General features: G+C 39.1%; 2 protein-coding genes across 9 annotated transcripts in view; one reads left to right on the plus strand and one right to left on the minus strand.

Annotated features, from left to right (window-relative positions):
• Positions 1-10672, minus strand: part of LOC121944011 (homeobox protein orthopedia B-like) — a 70666-nt gene extending 59994 nt beyond the window's left edge. For 4 of the 5 annotated variants that reach the window (XR_015776410.1, XR_015776411.1, XR_015776409.1 and 1 more), the window contains exons 1-2: positions 8369-10672; positions 7321-7459 (exon numbers count right to left, since the gene is read on the minus strand). The gene's annotated coding sequence lies outside the window, so the exon portion shown is untranslated. Of the gene's footprint in view, positions 1-7320; positions 7460-8368 lie in introns of those variants that run through there. The other variant, XM_042487659.2, reaches the window with a different exon arrangement.
• LOC121944009 (secretory carrier-associated membrane protein 1-like) lies at positions 7408-18541 on the plus strand. Of its 4 annotated transcripts, XM_042487656.2 has the most exons (10): positions 7408-7619; positions 10364-10444; positions 10666-10779; positions 10919-10930; positions 11237-11348; positions 12199-12327; positions 12641-12800; positions 13180-13281; positions 13371-13488; positions 14429-18541. In XM_042487656.2, the coding sequence occupies exons 1-10, from the start codon at positions 7563-7565 to the stop codon at positions 14588-14590; spliced, it is 1047 nt and encodes a 348-aa protein (XP_042343590.1). In that variant the 5' UTR covers positions 7408-7562; the 3' UTR covers positions 14591-18541. The 4 variants fall into 4 exon arrangements, with proteins under 4 accessions (XP_042343590.1, XP_042343591.1, XP_087932711.1 ...); XM_042487657.2 differs by lacking the exon at positions 10919-10930; XM_088076585.1 differs by lacking the exon at positions 10364-10444.
• The last annotated feature ends 654 nt before the right edge of the window (positions 18542-19195 follow it).

Raw genomic sequence — 19195 nt, forward strand, 5'->3', positions numbered from 1 at the left:
GTGAAAGGGAAATTTCAGGGTTCTGTTATGATTCGTGTCCGGCCTTCGTTCTTCATAATGAAAAACAATGGGAAGTGAGTCAGGGTTGGAATTGATTTGTTTAACAATGGAAATGAACAAAGTAGGAGGCATGGACCAAAATAGGAGGCATGCTTTCTTAAACGAAAGCTCGGGACCACGAAATTGCAAGATTGTGGCTGATACAATTTGACAAATGACTTGTACAGAATGATATAGAGCATTTTTCATCAGAATAATTGTTAGATGGATAAAAAAAAGATTTCATGTCCATTACAGTGCAAAAATATTCCTATGCTGACATACATGAGGCTGGCCAACTCTCTGTGCACTTAATTTACAGTTTAAAAAAAGTTCACAGAAAAAGCAGGTACAATTGTACAATGTAAAAGTAATTTATCAGCAACCATTTTCTGATTGTAATTACTCAGGATATGCAATATGAAACAGTAGCAATAAAATTTTAGTTATTCCTCTAATGACCCCATTTGCTTGGTCTGAAAGCCTTTCACAGCACAGGACTAATGTTATTAGTGTGCCAAGTTAATGGAATATTACATTATATATTTTTTCCTTCATACTTAAATACGTATGTGAGCATGTGTGTGTGTGCCTCTGTCTGTGCGCATGTCTCCTCAGATGCAGCCCTAATGACAAGAATGTGATGGTTACTGGCTTTTTAACTTCCCAGTGATGAAAAGCCAGTATTAATTTAGGCTACAGATTTCATTTGTTCCGAACAGGAAAAACAATATAAATCACTTTTAGAGTGATTAGAGAGAGGGTTGGATTAATCCAGGCCTGATTAGGGCATTATGCTGGCTTGTTATGGACACACAGGGTGACTGACGGTAATTACTGTCTGTAATAGGAGAGCACACACTCAGTCAAGGCATGAGCCACGGCACAGTGTGTGCGAATCTGTGTGTGTGTGTGCGCATAGTTTGACAGAAACTGGGGTTGATAATGTTTGCTTTTCACCAATTACACGTTGAAATATGTAGACTGTGTGCAATCAGAGCACGAGCTGAAAGCAGCCTTGTGTGAGAGACAGCCGCAGATATCGAGAGGAGTTTGCAGAGGGAGAGGTGAAAGAGTCATGGCTTTGTTTATGATTATTGATATCCTTAGACAAACATATTCACCCGGATAATAAAAACAGATGGCGGCAGGTAAGGCAAATATTACCCCGTGGAAAATTAGAGAGGTGCTAAATCAGCAAATCGAACCTCAATGCGCACAGACACACATGCACGAACCCGTGCACGCACACACCTGAGTCTAATCCATACACATAATATAGACAACAACAGAGTGGAGCATGTAAGTCTGCAAAAACTGTAGCACTTAAATTAAGGGATATCGTGATTAGTTTGATTTTCTCATCATTTCCGCACAAAAATAAAAGTATATATAAATCTGGAGTAATCAGTTTTATTTATTTTCAAGCTGCATTAATGCCATGGGTGTCTTGACAGCACTAGAACGCATACAGCAGATTCAGCAAAGCCTCCATATGCCAATATTGTCTTTATTATGGGGAATTTCCTGCAGGTGTAAAGCTAAATATCTTTTATAGTTTGGAAGCAGACATAAGGCACCCAATGAGATGTGTCCCATTAAAGGCATGGAAAATAAGTATGCATATTTAGCACAACGCTGCACATCTCTCCTCCAACTGCACTCTCCGTCCACCCAGAGCACTCCGTCTCTCTCCTCCATGCTCCTTTTCCCTTTCTCCCCCTTTCCTCTTTCTTTATGGTGGCAATTGTTCCTTTTCATCACATCATTGGTTGAAAGAGAACTTAAACACGCCGTTGGCTCAGCAAGAGCTCCACATGATTTGATAGGCTGAGAGCCCCCCCCCTCCATCGGTCCCTTTGGGCTGTAAAACAACAGTCTAGAAGCTTATTTTATGAGTGCACGCCTCTGCTCTTTGCATGTTTATGTCAAACATTTGGAACAAATGGCATCCATTGGCTGGAACAACACAGATAAATCTAGTCAATTCATGGGCAAGGAGAGCAGCACAGGCCACTGAGAAAGTGGCCCACTTGATGGCTGACAAGAGGAGTGCTTGCATTATTCAATTAATACCTGAAAGGGGTATATTTTATGCAGCATTTACTAAAGCATCCACTAGTCGATGTGCGCAAAGCACGCACAAATACACAAACGTACACCCACACAAACACAGGGACTTGTGTTTGCATCCTGGGAAAAGACTGGACTCCCCTTCCATTTTGCCAAATCAAATATACAGTGAGAGCAAGCTAAAAGGCACTTTCAATCAGCCGCTCTGGGTCTGTCTGTCAATCTGGGAACAACAACAATCTAGCCTACTTGGAGTGGTCTAGTCAACATCCATTCCCCAATAAATTCAATCAGTGATGCTTTGTGTGTGCGCGTGTGAGTCGCGTGTTGTGTGTGTGTGTGTGTGTGTGTGTGTGTGTGTGTGTGTGTGTGTCTAAGTGCAGGTGTTTATGAGAGAGGCAGAGCGAAAGACAGAGACTCTTTCTGACAGGGTTGTTTTAAAACAACAAAGGATCATTTTAAAGTGACACCTGGATGTATAGAGGATGTTGAATATTCAAGGGAAAAGATATAGACACATCCAGGTTGGAAATACAGAATAAATTTTACTTTGAGTGTAATCCTGTTCCTCATTCACAGTGACAATAGGAATCTCTAGTCCACCAAATAATCTTAGAAAGCCAAGTAGCAGAGTTAACAGCCTGAGCTAATGACATTGATGTGGAGGGCTGCACGCTGGAGTGATTGTCTGACTGTTTGAGACCCAAAAGCAGTACTAGCAAGCTCATCATGGACCCACACTCTCATTATTTGGCCACAAATGGAAATGCAAATCGCTCGCTTTGCTGCGGACGCCTCAAATTTATTAAACTAAAAGGTTTAATTTCCATTTTTCTCTGCATCAGCTTTATTTATAAATGTCGTGCCCTATGAAGACCCTGTTATTTTCTCCCTCTCCTGCAGGCTCTTAACAAATCTGCTCATTAATATGGAAATGGAGAATCAATCGCTTTTCCGGCGACAGAGCGCCGTTTCCCTCTGCGGTGTGTAATCTGCTCTGACTGGTCAACAGCACAAACAAATCCGCCTGCATACACACACCATATACAAAGCTATACATTACCACATATCTAAATACAGAAGTTATATCACCATCCACATCGTTATTTAAGAAAAATGCATTTTACTATATGGTCATAACATCAGTTCACAACTGAATTTTCCAGCCCATCCACATGACTATCGGACTACTGCCAGAATGACACCAGATGTTGCAGCATTAATAACCCATAATATCAAGTCCTGCTTATCCAACCTTTTCAGAGCCCTAAAATAACACTCATAGACCTTAATGAGATCTAATTATGCACAAGGTTCTTATTCAGGGCAATATGACGATAATTGCATCTGCGGCTTTTAACACTTGGTCGTCATTTTGGCCAGTAAATTGCTTCGCTCTTCCTCTCCATCTGTCTGTCTGTCTCTTCTTTCTGTCTTTCCGCAGTCAACAGTGGGGAGTGAACTATCACACCTATCCACTCTGGTCCACGACCTAATGAACATTTCTAAATGGCCATGACCAGCTGGTTAAGAGACTAATGTAGCAGCTATTAGCCAAAGCGGTTGTTTCCTCACAGAGTCATCTGTGGAAAGCAGCATAAGAAAAGGCAGAAGAGAGTGTGCAAGGACAGACCTGTTATCATACTTTTCTTCTCCATACACACATATACAGTAGATACGTACACACACGTTGTACAGCATGTTTATCTTCCACATTCTGCAGCAAACAAACCATATGACGTATTCTCAACCCACAGTGCATTAGTGCTTATTAGGGCCTCAAGGTGTGTGAGTGTATGTGTGTCTTATTAGGAAAATTCAGTTTCACTCAAGGTCTCGGCACTGCGGTTGCAGACCACTGGCCATTGATTATTCATAGAGTCTGTGATTGGGTCCATTAATACAAGATTAGGGAAGGAACCGATGCTCATTTTGTGTGTGTGTGTTTGTGAGGTTGTGTGTGTTTGTGGGCAGGAGTTGAATGGTAATGAATCCACAGTTTGTGTTTGTCTAGAGTCTATCAATGCAAAATATTATGTAGGTACATAACATAAAGCAGAATGAGAAAATTAGCAGGGTATGAAGGTGTTTAGTTACTTATTAACAAAAGCGGATTAAGGTTAGTTAAACATATTATGTGACAAGCCACTATTAACCGAAGTAACACAGTGCCTTTGTTTAAAAAAATTAGCAAAAGGATTCAAACAATAAAAGGGAATATTTTAACCTCCATCATTTACCACATACTGTAAGATTTCCACCTAATAGCATTTGTTCTTCAATTGAAACTTAATCTGAGTAAATGGTGCTTAAATGTTTAAATCACATTTACAGGCTGTCAACTGATGTGATGTTCTTCACATGGTCACCCTTTGTTTGAATGAAAATAAATTGATGGCAAATGAGAAAGGATTCTGCAGAGTGGGTTCAAGAGACCTATTGGATCGTAGCTCCCCCAAGTGGCCGTTTTGGGAAACTAACATAACCGCTACAGGAGCTCTCAGGGGGTCTGGTACTTCTCATAAGGAAGAGTGAAATAAAATGATTTCCAGTAAATTACCCAGGATTCCTGCCAAGGAAGAGGTCAGTGTTACATATCCTGAAATAAGGAGTCGGGGTTCGCCTCTCCAGCTCTCACAACCAAGACACCAACTGAGCAGCAGACACTTCCATACATCATCATCCTCATCATCATCATTACCATCATTAACATAATCATCACGATCATCATGTGGAGGAGACTGCTGTGGTATTTGACCTACAGGAGCTCAAACACTGTAGTGTGCATACAGTACACATATGTACGTATGTACTAATATAAAAATTTGACCCAGAAAATGTTAAATAATTTCCTTGGCTTTATTTTAGTCAACCTTACAGACCATGTGAATGAGGTTTTCTTTTTAATTCCAACCGTATTTTGGGCATAGTTAAGTTTTAATTGTGAGAAATATTCCCTACAGTGAAAAAATACTTTAATATTTAGGGTATCTCTGGAAAACAAATAAGGAGATGGTAAAGTGAGGCAACTATAAATTTAAATTTGAGGTGACATCTTTGGGATACAGAAAAAAAGGTATTAAAACAATAATAATTCACAGCATTATTGAATGCAGGCACACAATGGTGTGCTTAATTGCAGTGCATTCAAAACTTGACTTAAAATAAAACTAGAGAAGCATGATGGGAAATATATAGTTAAAATATCAACAGCCCCCGTCAGTGTTTTTTAATTTTGTATTATTATCATTGCTGGGAGTAGTGATCTACAACTGAACCAGTAGTTCGACTACATTTTGCCATAGGTTGTTTAAGTCCAGCTACATTCATATTTGCATAGTGATTAAAGTAGTTAAATGACTTTTTTGCCATTTTTGTGCAAATTACTGCAACTATTCGCATTTTTGGGCCATAAGAGGAAATAAATGTTTTTTTTTCTTTTTCATTTAACCATTGATTCTCTACTTATTGTAGTGGGGAGTAACTGGCAAAGCTGTGCTTTCAAAGTAGCTTCCCCAACACTGATTATTTTTAATAATAGACATTTTTATATGAAGCAATGCATCATATTTTCATATTCCCCAGCTCATCATACATTTCGTGTCTAAACTCTCAATCTCCAAAGTAACTGCAGCTTTAAAATGTAGAGGAGTAAGAAATATAAGATTTCCTTTAGGAAAGTATACAGTAGAAAAAGATGGAAATGCTAATTTTAGGTACAAATACTCATATCAAAAATAGACTCAAGGTTAAAACCAACCTGGCAAAGTGGTGGCAAAACCTCTCAGGTTGAGCATCTGCTGTTTTTTTTTTGTGTGTGTGTTTGTTTGTTTTTCTTGGAATTTGCATAACCGCATATTTGTTACACCACTAAAGTACAATATCAGCTAAAGCAGATCCTGTGTTATTAACCCTGTGGGGAGGGAGCTCATAACCTGAGGGTCCCGAACGCCACTAGAGGTCACCAAAGCTTAAAGCTTTTCGGCTGGACTGCAACAATATACCGCTGGTTCCCAACCTGGGGTCTTGAGCCCACTGTGGGATGCCAAAGCTTCCCAGGAGGTCATGAGGCCTTCTTGATTTTAAGGGCTGTTTAAAATAAACAGTTGGCCTTTCTCAAAATTTTATTAATTTACGTGAAGATAACTAAGTGCAACTGTATTTTTTTAAGTTTGCATTAATGCTCAACATTTTTTTTTATTTAATCATGAGGCAGTGAAGACATGAAATTTGACATGGGAATTTTTCAAAAAGAAGCCTTCAAGGAATGTATGATTTTGAATCCTATAAAAAAGTAAATATCAGGAAAACTCATCATTGATGCAATATTCACAGGAAATAATCTGCTCAAAATTACTAATTAATTAATCAATTACTAATCCAAAACAAACCTCCTGCACTAGGTATTTGGGTTAATTGCAAAGTTTATCAGTTGTTCTCTACTGTTATTGCTATGAATGTACTATAATATAAAATATCCCTAAAATATGTAATCAGTTTACTAGATAACTATATAGAAGTCCCTCAAGGAAAATGGTTGCTAATTAGAGTACACAAACCAGCCACATACTAGGGCTGTAAGAAAACTTTTTTTTAAATATACAGTAGGCCTTTTTCTTTAAATCACATTATTTTCTGTAAAGAAAACTAGATTCAATTGATATTTTTAAAGTTAAACTGAAAAAAATCTCACAGGATAAGGGCAGGGCAAATGCCAAACTTTCTGTTAAAGCGCCTCATCCTGCATCAGAAAATGACTCAGTTAAAACAACCAAAGAGCATACAGAACAATGGAGGAATTTCATGGGAAAAGAAAACACTGAATTTGTCAAAAAAAGAAGCCTATTACAAAGCTATGTATGATTGTTAAAAATAAAAAAATAAAACAAAAATAAAACATAAAACAGACAGAAAAGCATAAATATCAACCCTCTCTGCTGCCCTAAGGTCTGCAGGCAGCACCATGAAAACTCGCGTGAAATTTCATGTTGAAAATAGATCATTTAGGGGGTTTTCTGTGCAGTCAAACTTATTTTTATGTTGTTGTTAAACAATTTTTGACCCCTAAGACGCCGTAAGGGTTAAACGAAATCATCAACGTTGACGTCTCAAATATAAAATGTGTGACTTTATATGTGAGACACCAGAGAAAGGACAGATGTTGCTCATCTCGGTGCACTACAGAGGTGTGTTCAGATGTTTCTGTACCTGTCCAGGCGTCATGCTGTCCGTGGTGCTGAAACAGTGACGCAGGAGGTGCCGCTCATCACGCTTCCTCTCCTGCCATTTTTGTGCTACTGGCTCGCTTGCTAAGCAAGGGGTCTCCATCAGCAGGAGGCGGAGAAGACTGCGGGCAAGCAGAGAGAGGCAGTCAAATCAAGAGACTGAACCTTCCCTGGAGAACCGGGGAGCTCTTTCACGCAGGAAACGGTTGTTAGAAAGGCTGTACAATGTCCGATTTTGACAGCAACCCGTTCGCAGACCCGGACTTCAGCAATCCATTTCAGGTAGCTAACCTAGCCTCCGAGCTAGCTTACGTACGCTTCACAGCTCAATGAGGCCAGTCTTACTTTAGCATCCCTGCTAACTGACTTAGCTAGCAACTTGACAGCTAGCTTCTCCTTGCTATCCGGCTAGTTAGCCGAACGAGCTAAACATCATCCACATTATTTGTCTTACCACTAACGCATTATATAGCGGCTCAGTTTGTAAAAGAAGCTGAGAATGATTACACAGCACGTTTCTGTCGAGGATGTTGGCGTTTATAACGGTTTAATAACCTTAATGTCAACTAAGAACAAAGACACATGATGTTAGCCGGCTAGCTCTGCCCACCGTCAGTAAACATTAGCTGGCACCTGCTAGCTTGGTAAATAAGTTAGCTAACCGGCTCGTTAGCATCAGTTAAATGCATCGTGTACATACAAAATTTAGTTTGGAAGCAGGATTGGGAGATTTACATGTGTTATTAGAGATGTATAGTGTCACAGTAGTGCTCCAATATAAACTTAACTTTGCATTAATTTAATACTCCGCACGCACACACACCGCACTCAATATTAGCACTACATACTGTCAGAAACACTTTATTTCTCTTTGAGTGGAGTGACAGTACACAGATTTCTCTAGCAAAACGTTAAAAATTCCTATAGTTAAGATAATGTTTTTCATAATAGGACAACTACAGGCCACAAGCTGTTTATTTGTGTCACGGTTGTACACAGAATAGTTGATTCTTCCTTGTAAACTAGCTTACCTGCCACGACGAGTGTGTGCCTACAGTCTGCTGGTTTTCATCTTAACAGCACACCTGAGCGGGTGATTTAAATGTGAAGTCCCGCCCCTTCCGACAGGTGCGTTCATCAGTGGGTGGAGTCTTGGTTGTGATAAAAACCTGCGAAAAGTTGGCTCTTAAAGCGACAAAGTAGGGCACGATAGGTTACTACGGACTGTTCTCTCATGCAGACCTTTTTCCAGAAGTGGAGGATGTATTCAGTTCCTTTAATTAAGCGAAAGCACTAATACCACACTGTGAATACTCTATTAAGATATAGTATTAATAATACTATTAATAATACTAATAATAATAATACTATTAAACGTAAAAGTCCTGCATTAAAAAATGTCACTCAAGTAACATTCCGAAAGTATAATCAGGAAAATGTACTTGAAGTAAAAATATCCAGTCTGAAAAAATCTAAAACAAAAAGACAAATCATAACCTTAAAGAAAAGAAAGAAACAATTACTGAAGTGTTTGTAAAAACTGTTGCCAAAGAACCCAAATCAGAATTAAAAAAAACACAAAAAAACTCAAAACTATTCAAAGAGAAAAAAAACAAGTAAATGACTTAAATGTTTATCACAATAGTTGTACTCACTCACTCACAATGCACTCTTCCTTTATCAAAATCTGAATTCATAAAATAACTAGTAACTAAAGCTTTCAGAAGAAAAGGTACAACATGAAATGTAGCGGAGTAAAGTATAAAGTGGGATGAAAAGAAAAACTCAAATAAAGTACAAGTAGCTGATTTTTTTCACTTAAGTACAGTGCTTGAGTAAAAGTACTTAGTTGCATTCTGCCACTTCCGTTTTCACAGCAGACATTTTGACGCGGGTGAAATTGATAACATTGACAATGGCTCAGTTTCATTAAGGGTCCCAGTAAGCTCTTTCTGTGAGCCAGCATGCATAATGCCAGGGCCTCATATAAGTGGAGCACAGCTATCATTACTGTTATAAATACACCTGTGCCTTTCCCACTGTGACATGTCAAAATGTCTGCATTGAAAAAGGTCTATTAGTGGTCTTTCCCAGTTTCCCCTGCCTCTGGTCCCATTCATAGTGTTTCAAATGGTCACAAAATTAAGAAAGACTTCTTCACAAAGCATATAATAAGATGAACTTTTTTTTAATCATGTTTCATGTACAAACATCTTTCTATTTCCACCTTAGCTGTTGCCAGTACAACCATGATAACTGTCAGCTGTGTTGTTGTTTTTGTCAAAGAAATTTTAGAAATTATAGGTTAGCTTTCAACAACAATAAATAAGCAAGAAAAAGATAGTGTTGTGCTCAAGGACTGTCTTTGTAATATGAAACTCAAGTAAAAATGCATTTGCTTTTGAAGAAAATGGTCAGCACATGGGAGGAAAAACAAGCGTCAGGTACTCATGCGTGAATCAGGAGCAAAAGCACTTGAATTAAGTTGAATAGACTTTATTCAAAACATGGCTGCTTGCATTAAAACACCTAAAACACAGACCAGTTTGACCCTCAGGTCATCAGCGTGAAAAAGATGTAGACCTTAGGGCAGTGATACTCAACTTAAGACCTACAGGCCAAGTCTGGCCCCCAATAGGGAGCCGTGTGGCCCCCCAACCATTTTCTAATTCACAATAAAAATAAAGTGATTCACACTGGGAATTGTTTTGGTACTTTTTGAATACATAAGGTGCCAGAGTACATAAAACAGCAGCCGCGACTGCCTCTTGTCATTTTGCAAAAGTGGCCCCCAAGCAAAGCAAGTTCAGTATCTCTGCCTTAGGATCAAAACTGGTCAGTGTTTAAGTTGCTTTTATGCAAGTAGTCATGTTTTGAATAAAAGCTTTTTAACTTAATTCGAGTGCATTTGTTTCTGCTCTGCATATGAGGGCCTTAAGTTTATTTTTCCTCCCAAAATGATCTTTTAATTTTGTGGCTGTAGTTTTTCCCCCCTGAAACCTTTTATGCTCCTCTCTGTCCTTTAGGATCCTTCGGTGACGCAGGTGACCCGCTCTGCCCCTCCTGGTGGTCTGGAGGAGTATAACCCCTTCACAGACGCCAGAACGGTCAGCTTAACTAGCGTCGCCATCGATGAGTGTGTGCATGCACGTGTGCTTCTGAGTCACTGACCTCATTTAATCCACTATCCTCTTTCTCTCTTCCTCCACCTCTCAGTCACAAAGGATTTCACTGACAAAATATGGCTGTGGCCTAATTACAGTTTTGATTCAGGGTCTGTCCTTTGATTGCACAAATATTAATATAGTGGGTCTATGCTGGTTTGCAGGCGGCCCCTGGGAATGCCCCCAAAGCTACTCCTGCCCCCTCTCAGCAGAACACACAACCTGCCATCATGAAGCCAACAGAAGAGCCGCCGGCTTACTCACAGCAACAGACTCAGGTACACGCTAAATCATGTTTATATGTATTGAATCAATTTTAGTTTTTAAAGCACACATACAGACACTCTCTTTCTTTGTTTCTGGTTCACATTTCCTCTTGTTCTCCATATATTCATCTATTTTCTGATGGCCCAACAGCGGCGTAATGAGGTACTGTCGTTCATGTGATGTTTTCTGTACCCCTTCATGTCTTGAATAGTGTGATTTCTTTTAATGCCCGTTCCCCACTTGTAGTGTTCCTCTTGCAGTACACATTTACAGTTAGTTTAGTACTAACTGAAGATGACGTGTGAGCTAACAACAGTAGCAAAGTGCTTTTCCAATCATAACCCCTTTTTCGCCCTTCTCAAACTAGCACACCTCTAAGCTGAGTGGAAAAATACCTTCATTACTGACCTGACTGGATATCATAACTCCTGTCAGTGAATTTTAAGAGCATGTCTCTGTCTGTGTTAGGACCAAGCGCGTGCTCAAGCTGAGTTGTTGAGAAGGCAGGAGGAGTTGGAGAAGAAAGCGGCAGAGCTCGATCGTCGGGAGAGAGAATTACAGTCCCACGGAGCCGCGGGAGGTCAGTCAGTCAGTCGCTTTATTCACTCACTTTCCTCATTAACCTCAGAGTCTGAGTGGCCATTCTGAATCGAAGATAAATTATGACTATTTATGACAGTTTTAAGTCGTTCTACCATGGCAGCAACAACATTTTGTTCTATTTGTCATTAACATCATATCTCTAAGTCACAAATCACATACAGTTCACATTAAACAATCTTCATTTATTTACCAGTAATCACTCCAAAACATTCAGTCCACACAATTATATTGTGATTCATAATGAACTATTATTTATTTCACTTTGTGTTTTTTTGTTGTATTTCAAATAGCAATATTTTAAAGAAGAAATAAAAGTTGTGAATTGGGTAATGGTTGTGTCAATAGTGTGAAATCCCCAAAATTAAACTTGATAGATTGTAATGAATGAGTCCACTTAAACTGAATTTCCTGCAGATTAATAATAAATAATTTGGTATAGGAATGTTCTGGTTTCCGTTTGTAGTTAGAGTAGTTCTGACCAATCATGTTTTAGCAGCAAGTAAACAGCGAGTTTAGAGAGGCAAACCACGTCAGCCAAAATGCATCACAGAACGGATCGACAATTGCCTGATGACAGTTTAGCTTTAGAATAGCATTTTGTTTTTTTTAATTGTTGCAAATATATTTAGAGATTGGCCAAAATGACCAGACCACAGAAGAGGAAGTCCTGGCCCAGACATCCGCTGGCTACACCAGATCTCCTGAAATATTATATGTATAGACATTTAACCAAAGAAGCTATAACACAGGCTATCAACATTGTAAATGACCTAGAATTCATTCTTTGCTCTGGTTCTTTTTTAACATTGTTGTCTTTGTCCACACAGGACGTAAGAACAACTGGCCTCCCCTGCCAGAGAAGTTCCCCGTTGGCCCATGTTTCTACCATGATATCGCAGTGGACATTCCTATAGAGTTTCAGAAGACCGTCAAGATCATGTACAACCTTTGGATGTGTAAGTTAATCATCTCACACACCCCAAAACAGGCAGTGTTGTCTCTTGTATAAGTCAGTTTTATCATTGTCATCTATTGTTTCTTCTTACACACTCCCATCACGACATGTGGGTTTACAAAACAAACATCTCACTACAGAATCAGAAAATAAAAAATACGCTGAAATTTGAGTGGGTTTGTCATCGAGCACACTTGACTTCTCATTCATCACAAGGATATTAAAAACAGAGATTTGTATTGGATTTTCTGAGAGTAAATTATAATTTGTTGTGTTCTCATACTGAAAAATTCATTTTGTTGTTTTTCTACCAGTTCATGCAGGAACGCTCTTTGTAAACATGTTCGGCTGCTTGGCCTGGTTCTGCGTGGATGCATCTCGCGGTGTAGATTTTGGCCTGGCCATGCTATGGTTCCTGCTGTTTACCCCCTGTTCTTTCGTCTGCTGGTACAGACCACTTTATGGGGCTTTCAGGTGAGGAGATACGATTAAGGCACTTTTTGCAGCAGTGGAAAGAAACAGACACACGTCTCTGTAGACAGCCATAATGTTCTGATAAAGCAAAAGGCAGTATTTTGCTAGTGCTAAACTAGTAAAACGAGGTGGGCAGTTGACTTTAAAAAAGCTCTTCTTTCTCGAGGTTGTAGAAGCTCATTTTAATTCTCCTCTCCCTTTCTAACCGTAGTCTAAGTCCCCTTTTTTCTATATGGGTAGAGAGTGCCTAACAATTCATTGATAAAGAATTAACTGAAAGGAAGATGTTTTAGAGACAGAGTTGTAAAAAATGCCATTTGTTTTACTTTCTTGCCCTTACATTGCTTTCTCACTACCTCGTTCTCTGTCTCCACTACAGGAGTGACAGTTCATTCCGCTTCTTTGTCTTCTTCTTCGTCTATATCTGTCAGTTTGGCGTTCACGTTTTACAAACTATTGGCATTACTGGCTGGGGAACATGGTGAGTATTATTTTGCGCTTTTACTTATCGTGTACCTCTACGAGTGCATTCTGAAGTTCGCTCACATTGTCTCTCTTTTGTTTTCCAAGTGGTTGGATCGCAGCTTTAACTGGTCTGAACACCAGCATCCCAGTGGGCATCATCATGTTACTGATCGCAGCTCTGTTCACTGCACTGTCTGTGGGCTCACTTATCATGTTTAAAAAGGTAAAGCAATCACAAATGTGTTTTAAAGACTCTACCTGCAACACTGCAGGCAGCATCTCATTATGTGAACCAATGAAAATGAAGTTACAATCACATTCATGATGCCAGCAGTTTGAAGTCTATCGATAAATGTTCATATTGTTTTAATATTGGAGACTGGAAGCTTATTATCGTTAAGTAAAGCTAAACAAAACTAAAAGTAGGTGTGAAAAACAACAAACATTTTAGATACGTGAAATAAACATATAAAAGTAGACTACAGAACAACAACTAACTGAAACTGAATATTGTGTTAGTATGAAACTAACCAATAAAATAAAAATATATGGGAAATTTAGTTAGTTTTATTCCTTGTCAAATGTTCAAATTTGTCGATGCATCAAGCATAAAGAGGGATTAGTGTATATGCTTATTGAGAATATCTCCAAATGCTTCACAAAGTGATTTGTTTGTATTGGTAAACCTATTGCAAAGTTCTTAAGTCTTTCTTTTGACAAATACTTGTATCTTGTAATTTAGAAAACTAATACTGAAACTACTAAAAATTAAACATTATTAAACAATAAAAACTAAATTGAAGCAAGCAAACTCACTCTGGAAACTAACTGGAACTAAATTGAATTGAAAACAAGAATGCAATCAAAATGAAAACTAATGAAAAATACTAAACTATGACAACTCTGTAGTGGACAGATGTACTCTAACATACTGACAGTGACAGGAGATGTTAGTCCAAGCAGCACTACCACTGTGGAAAGAACAAACAGGATACTGTGTGTCATTATTAGTCACTACTTTAGTTGAGACAAATGTCAGAGTTGTGATTAGACAGGAAGTGAAACATCAGTCTAACTGAATCTTTCAATGCTGCTAAAGGTCTTGCAGTAGATCTAAATCACTTGACTTGACACCAACTAATTTCCTTTTCTTCTCTTTGCAGGTGCACGCGCTGTATCGTACCACTGGTGCTAGTTTTGAGAAGGCTCAGCAGGAGTTTGCCACCGGGGTCATGTCGAATAAGACCGTTCAGACTGCAGCCGCCAACGCTGCAGCTAACGCTGCCACCAATGCTGCTCGTGGGGCCTTCAAACCTCAGCCATAAACTGAACACACTCACACATACATGCTCACATGCTCAAACATACAAGCATTAACATACACATACACACACACTCAAAAAGTTGGAGATGCACAACTCTGGCCCTGCAGGCTCTCAGATCAAATTGATTCTGTGTATGAATGTTGTTATGCTAAGATCGCCATGCACACTAGCTCGCACGCACACTTGCACCTGCTCAAAAAGTGCAAAGAGTCAGAGGCCAGAAATAACAAAGAAGTTAGTCAGATAAAGTGACCAGAGTTGTCCACCTTCACTTAAAATCAAATTTCAGTAAAGAACAACTCCTGCATCCTTCCTGTCTGCTTCTCAGTCAGATGATTGTCTGCTCACATCCCTCGAAACATCCACTAAGTGACTCAAGGTATGCTCTGAGTGTGTGGGATCTCATCTCTCTCACTCGCTCCTTCGCTTTCCCTGTTCCTCTGTCACCTAGAGGTGGTCCTGGGTCAGGCAGAGGTTCGCAGTTCTAGCATACCTTATTATTGCCATGGTGATGACCTCCAAACAGCTTCCTGCCTGGGTAATACAGTATAGAGTTATGAAAAGTGATAATCTGATCATAGTGTTTTGCACATAGTTCAGTTTTCTTGGTCACATACAGAAAGCGCAGTGTATGTTTGAATGTCTGGGCCTGTGTGTGAATGTGAACTTTTTTTTTTTTTTTAGAATCATGGAGATCTAAAAGGTAAATTATACCTTGTCCTTCATCTGTGCTTCTATTCTGAGACATATACCATCCAAGTAGAAATGTGTCGGTATGTTCTTATTTAAGGTCCTGTCTGCGACCGCCAGCAGTGCTCCAGTGATACCTGTCAGCTGAACAGTTATTTCCAGTTTGTGTGCTACTTTGGTTGGCGATGTGAACTGGGCAGCATCTTTGTGGCGATACTGAGATCTGACAGCATGATAACGACATGCATGTTTAGCACACTAAAGGAAGCTGTTTCTTTGGCCAAGTCAGGTTTGGTTTCTGTGAGACGTGAGCTGTAAAGTTGTTGCATGTCGCGGTGACTGTTTGACTGATTGACAATGTTTGGATCTATTTGTGAAGACAAGCTGAACACCCAGGTCACCAGTTCTCCCCACAAAGCTAAAAGGTCATACCCCTTTTCCATCAACATGGAACCGGTCTCAGTTCCTGCACATAATTTTGAAAACTACAGAGCATTTCGACCAAAAATAACTTGGTTCAGAATCCAAAAAGTTGGTTCTCAGCTAAAACCAAAAAACACAGGTTTTTCCTGACCTGAAGTGCAAAATTCGATGACATCAGTAGGTGTGTCATATCCGATAGGTTGGAAAGAGAGGATGGTGAAGTCAAGTGAGTGAGAAATCGTCAGAAAGTGTGAAGTAGTCCCATTAATGGTTGATCCATGCTTGTTTCTTTGGGTTAAAACAAATATTTGTACAGAACAAAAGTTCACAGGTAATCAATCAGTATATTTACATATGTTAGAAAAAGTCTACTAATACTATACTTTTTAAAACACATGTAAACATGTTAGTCCGACAGAAAGAAGAAATTCTCAAAGTCGGACCAACACACATAGATAATGCAGTCAGGGTTGATTTTCTCCTTCATGTATACGCCTCAGCGAGACCTGGACTGGCCTAGACATTCTGCACTCCATTATCCCCACACTGGGCTTTGACCCAGAGGTCAAACAGCATATATTTGTAGAAAAAACACAAAAAAAAGAAGGGAAGAAAACAAAACAAAGGTACAAAGCAAAGCGCAGAGTATGTACGAAATGTTCAGCGCTGAAAAGTTAAACATGTGAACAAGGTCTAGTAACAATCAGCTGAAAAGAGGCGCATCACCACCTGAGAGTAGATTTACTGTCAGTCAAGCAGATCACAATCACCTGAGAGATGATTGTGCTTGTGTCTTTATATTGCTTGCTCCGCTTTGTGATGATGATTTGAAAAAGCCTGACGAAGATCTCTGTTAGATCGAAACGTTGCACAATTAAAAATTACTGGCCGCTTTTAATTCAGTGTGCAGATCTTCTGTTTGATTCTTGCCTCGACATATCACCACCTTCTGTGGTGGAGTCAGACAAACTTCTATCAATAAATCAACTCGCCACCAGTGCTGGTATACTGGGACAAGGACAGAAGTCCAATTACAATGCCTAATTTAACTGTAACTGTGCTTGTAAACGCTCTGATTGTCATCCGCGTTTTTGCTCCTATCGTTTACTTCCTTTGTGCATGTTACAGCGCCCTCTGTCAATGACACATCCTTGATTACAGTGGTTAAGCTCAAAACTGGTGGAAACACGGACTGGTTCACCACCAAGGCTTCAGGAATCAGTTCAAGAGCCAGAGCTAATTTGGTGGAAAAGGGGTATCAGATACTTTCATGACCTGGTCCACTAAAGGCAGGAAAAAAATAGAAATATTCACATTTTCTTTTATGTATGTATGCATGGTGTTAACAGACAACTATGTGGCTCCATCTCAGTTGTTTTTGTAGCCCTTCACACTCGGTTTAAAACTAACGCTGCTATGAATCTGAGAGCCGCTGGGTCGTGTCCTCCTGCTGTCATGTGTTTTAGTAAGGACATTCATTCATTCATTCATTCAGAGGAAGAACTAAGAGAAATGACCTGCCTTTTCTCACAGACCTGGACGGTGGCGAAGCTATGATTTTTCTAGAAATTAACATGCATACATAAAATAGTAAAAACATTGACACTGTGTATATGTACACTACATAGACTAACAGCCCGTTTGCATTTTTACAGACAAAAGAAGTCATTTGTTTTTCCTCTGTCAGTTACTGGCGTCAGAAGTTTCATAGCCAAATTAAGATAACAGAGGTTCAGACTTGATGCACATCCAGTGCTATCACTAAGATACATTAATTTATATACAATAATAACAGTGTTATTCAGAACTAAGTTGTACAGACTACTGTCACTGAAGTGAAATATGGACGTGGGTTACATTTGTGTCGTGCTTTAGCACCTCTCATAGTGGTGGTGAGTGTGAAAATGTGCATGATGGATGACTGATGACTGGTACTGCTGTTATCACAAATGTATGGAATGAGCGTTAAAATTGGCTGAATACTCCTCAGAGTGTTATAAAGTTGAAGGCAAATAATTTGGACATACATCTTGGCAGTATTGTTTTTGTTTGGAAATATTTTGTTTTCAAATTCATTGCACATTTCTTGTTTTACGTTGAGCTTAGAGCAAAAGACAAACATGTTTTTATTTATGGCATAATTTAAGTTGTTTGCATTTCAGATTGTTTGGTTTGTTTTCACATTATGTATTATGTTTGTGTGGTTTTGTAATGACATGATCATAGCATCAGCTAGATTTAAAAGTGTTCAATGACTTTGCAACTCGACCCTGCAAGAAGTGTGCTTGTGTGGATGAGGATGTGTGTGGGACTGGTGTGAAAGACAAAAAAAAATCTCCCTCAAGTGTTATTCTATGTCCTGAAAAGCTGTGAGAAATCTACCAAATGTCCATTTAGATTTGTTTTTAAATCTTACTTTGTGATGTGTTCCCTTGCCATGTTTTACTCAAAATATTACACATCTTTTCGTTGCTACAAACACCCACATGATTCCCATGTATCTATACTTTTAAACAGTTGTTAACATGAAGCCATGCCAAAGTGGGTAATTTCTTGATGTGTTTTGGCGAGCTGGTCCGCAGTACAGAACCACGTATTTAAAGTTTGCTGACACAAAACTGTGTTTTTGGCTTGTGTCCATGTTATTTCACTGAATCAGAGAAGAAACTCATTCAAAAGGGACACTTGTATATTTTGTAAAGTTGAAAATTTGATCCCCATTATCAATCACATGTAAAAAGAAAAACGTAATGCACTCTTGTCTGGCCTTTGTTGCATGTGAAATAGTTTGAGTTTTGTATATTTATGGTATTAACATGAAATAAAATTTGAAAGAAATACTGGTTGACTTATTTTAAGAAATTACATACACAGATAACTTTCATCAGCTTCTTATTTGTGTGAATTGCCACATATTTGCTTTGGATCAATTATATAAACTAGTTGCTGCCAGTCTAGTAAACCTGTGAAATGAAGCAATGGCTCCTCCCCTTGTTCATGTACATACAGGAATTACAAACAGTTCATCCAGAAAATTTAGACAGGTTTAAGAGGATTGACAAAGGCAGTTTTAGTAGCCAGATTTGATTTGTTAGCAGCAAGTTGAGTATCAGGTACTGACAACCAGCCCTAGTTTTCATAAATACTGCCTAATTACACTTTGTCAATCCCCTTTTCCAACAACAGAAGCTTTCAGGGCAAAGCAAGTCGGGTATCACTGCTTTAGTTCATCAGCCAAAACAACCCAGTACTTAAGCAGTGTTGAAACTTACTCAGTCAAACAATACCTGCAATTGATTCTTTTTGTACACAGACCTCGAAAAAGCAATTGTCAACAATTGTCACAACCGTACTTTGATTGGCAACTTGTCATTGGTCCACTAACACAGTACTACAGTCCACATTGTGTGGTGTGAAGTCAAGCATGTTGTACTTAAAGGAGCTGGCAGTTCAGCCACCAAAACCTAGTTATGGCAATACTACACACCTGTG

Source organism: Plectropomus leopardus, chromosome 4 (assembly GCF_026936395.1).
Source record: "Plectropomus leopardus strain MGB_pleo_1.0 chromosome 4, ASM2693639v1, whole genome shotgun sequence".
Taxonomy (NCBI): domain Eukaryota; kingdom Metazoa; phylum Chordata; class Actinopteri; order Perciformes; family Serranidae; genus Plectropomus; species Plectropomus leopardus.

Coding starts and splice junctions, on each gene's coding strand:
- LOC121944009 (XM_042487656.2), top strand. CDS start 7,563: ATGTCCGATTTTGACAGCAACCCGTTCGCAGACCCGGACTTCAGCAAT. Junction 11,349..12,198: donor GTCCCACGGAGCCGCGGGAG/GTCAGTCAGTCA, acceptor TTGTCCACACAG/GACGTAAGAACAACTGGCCT. Junction 12,801..13,179: donor CCACTTTATGGGGCTTTCAG/GTGAGGAGATAC, acceptor TCTCCACTACAG/GAGTGACAGTTCATTCCGCT.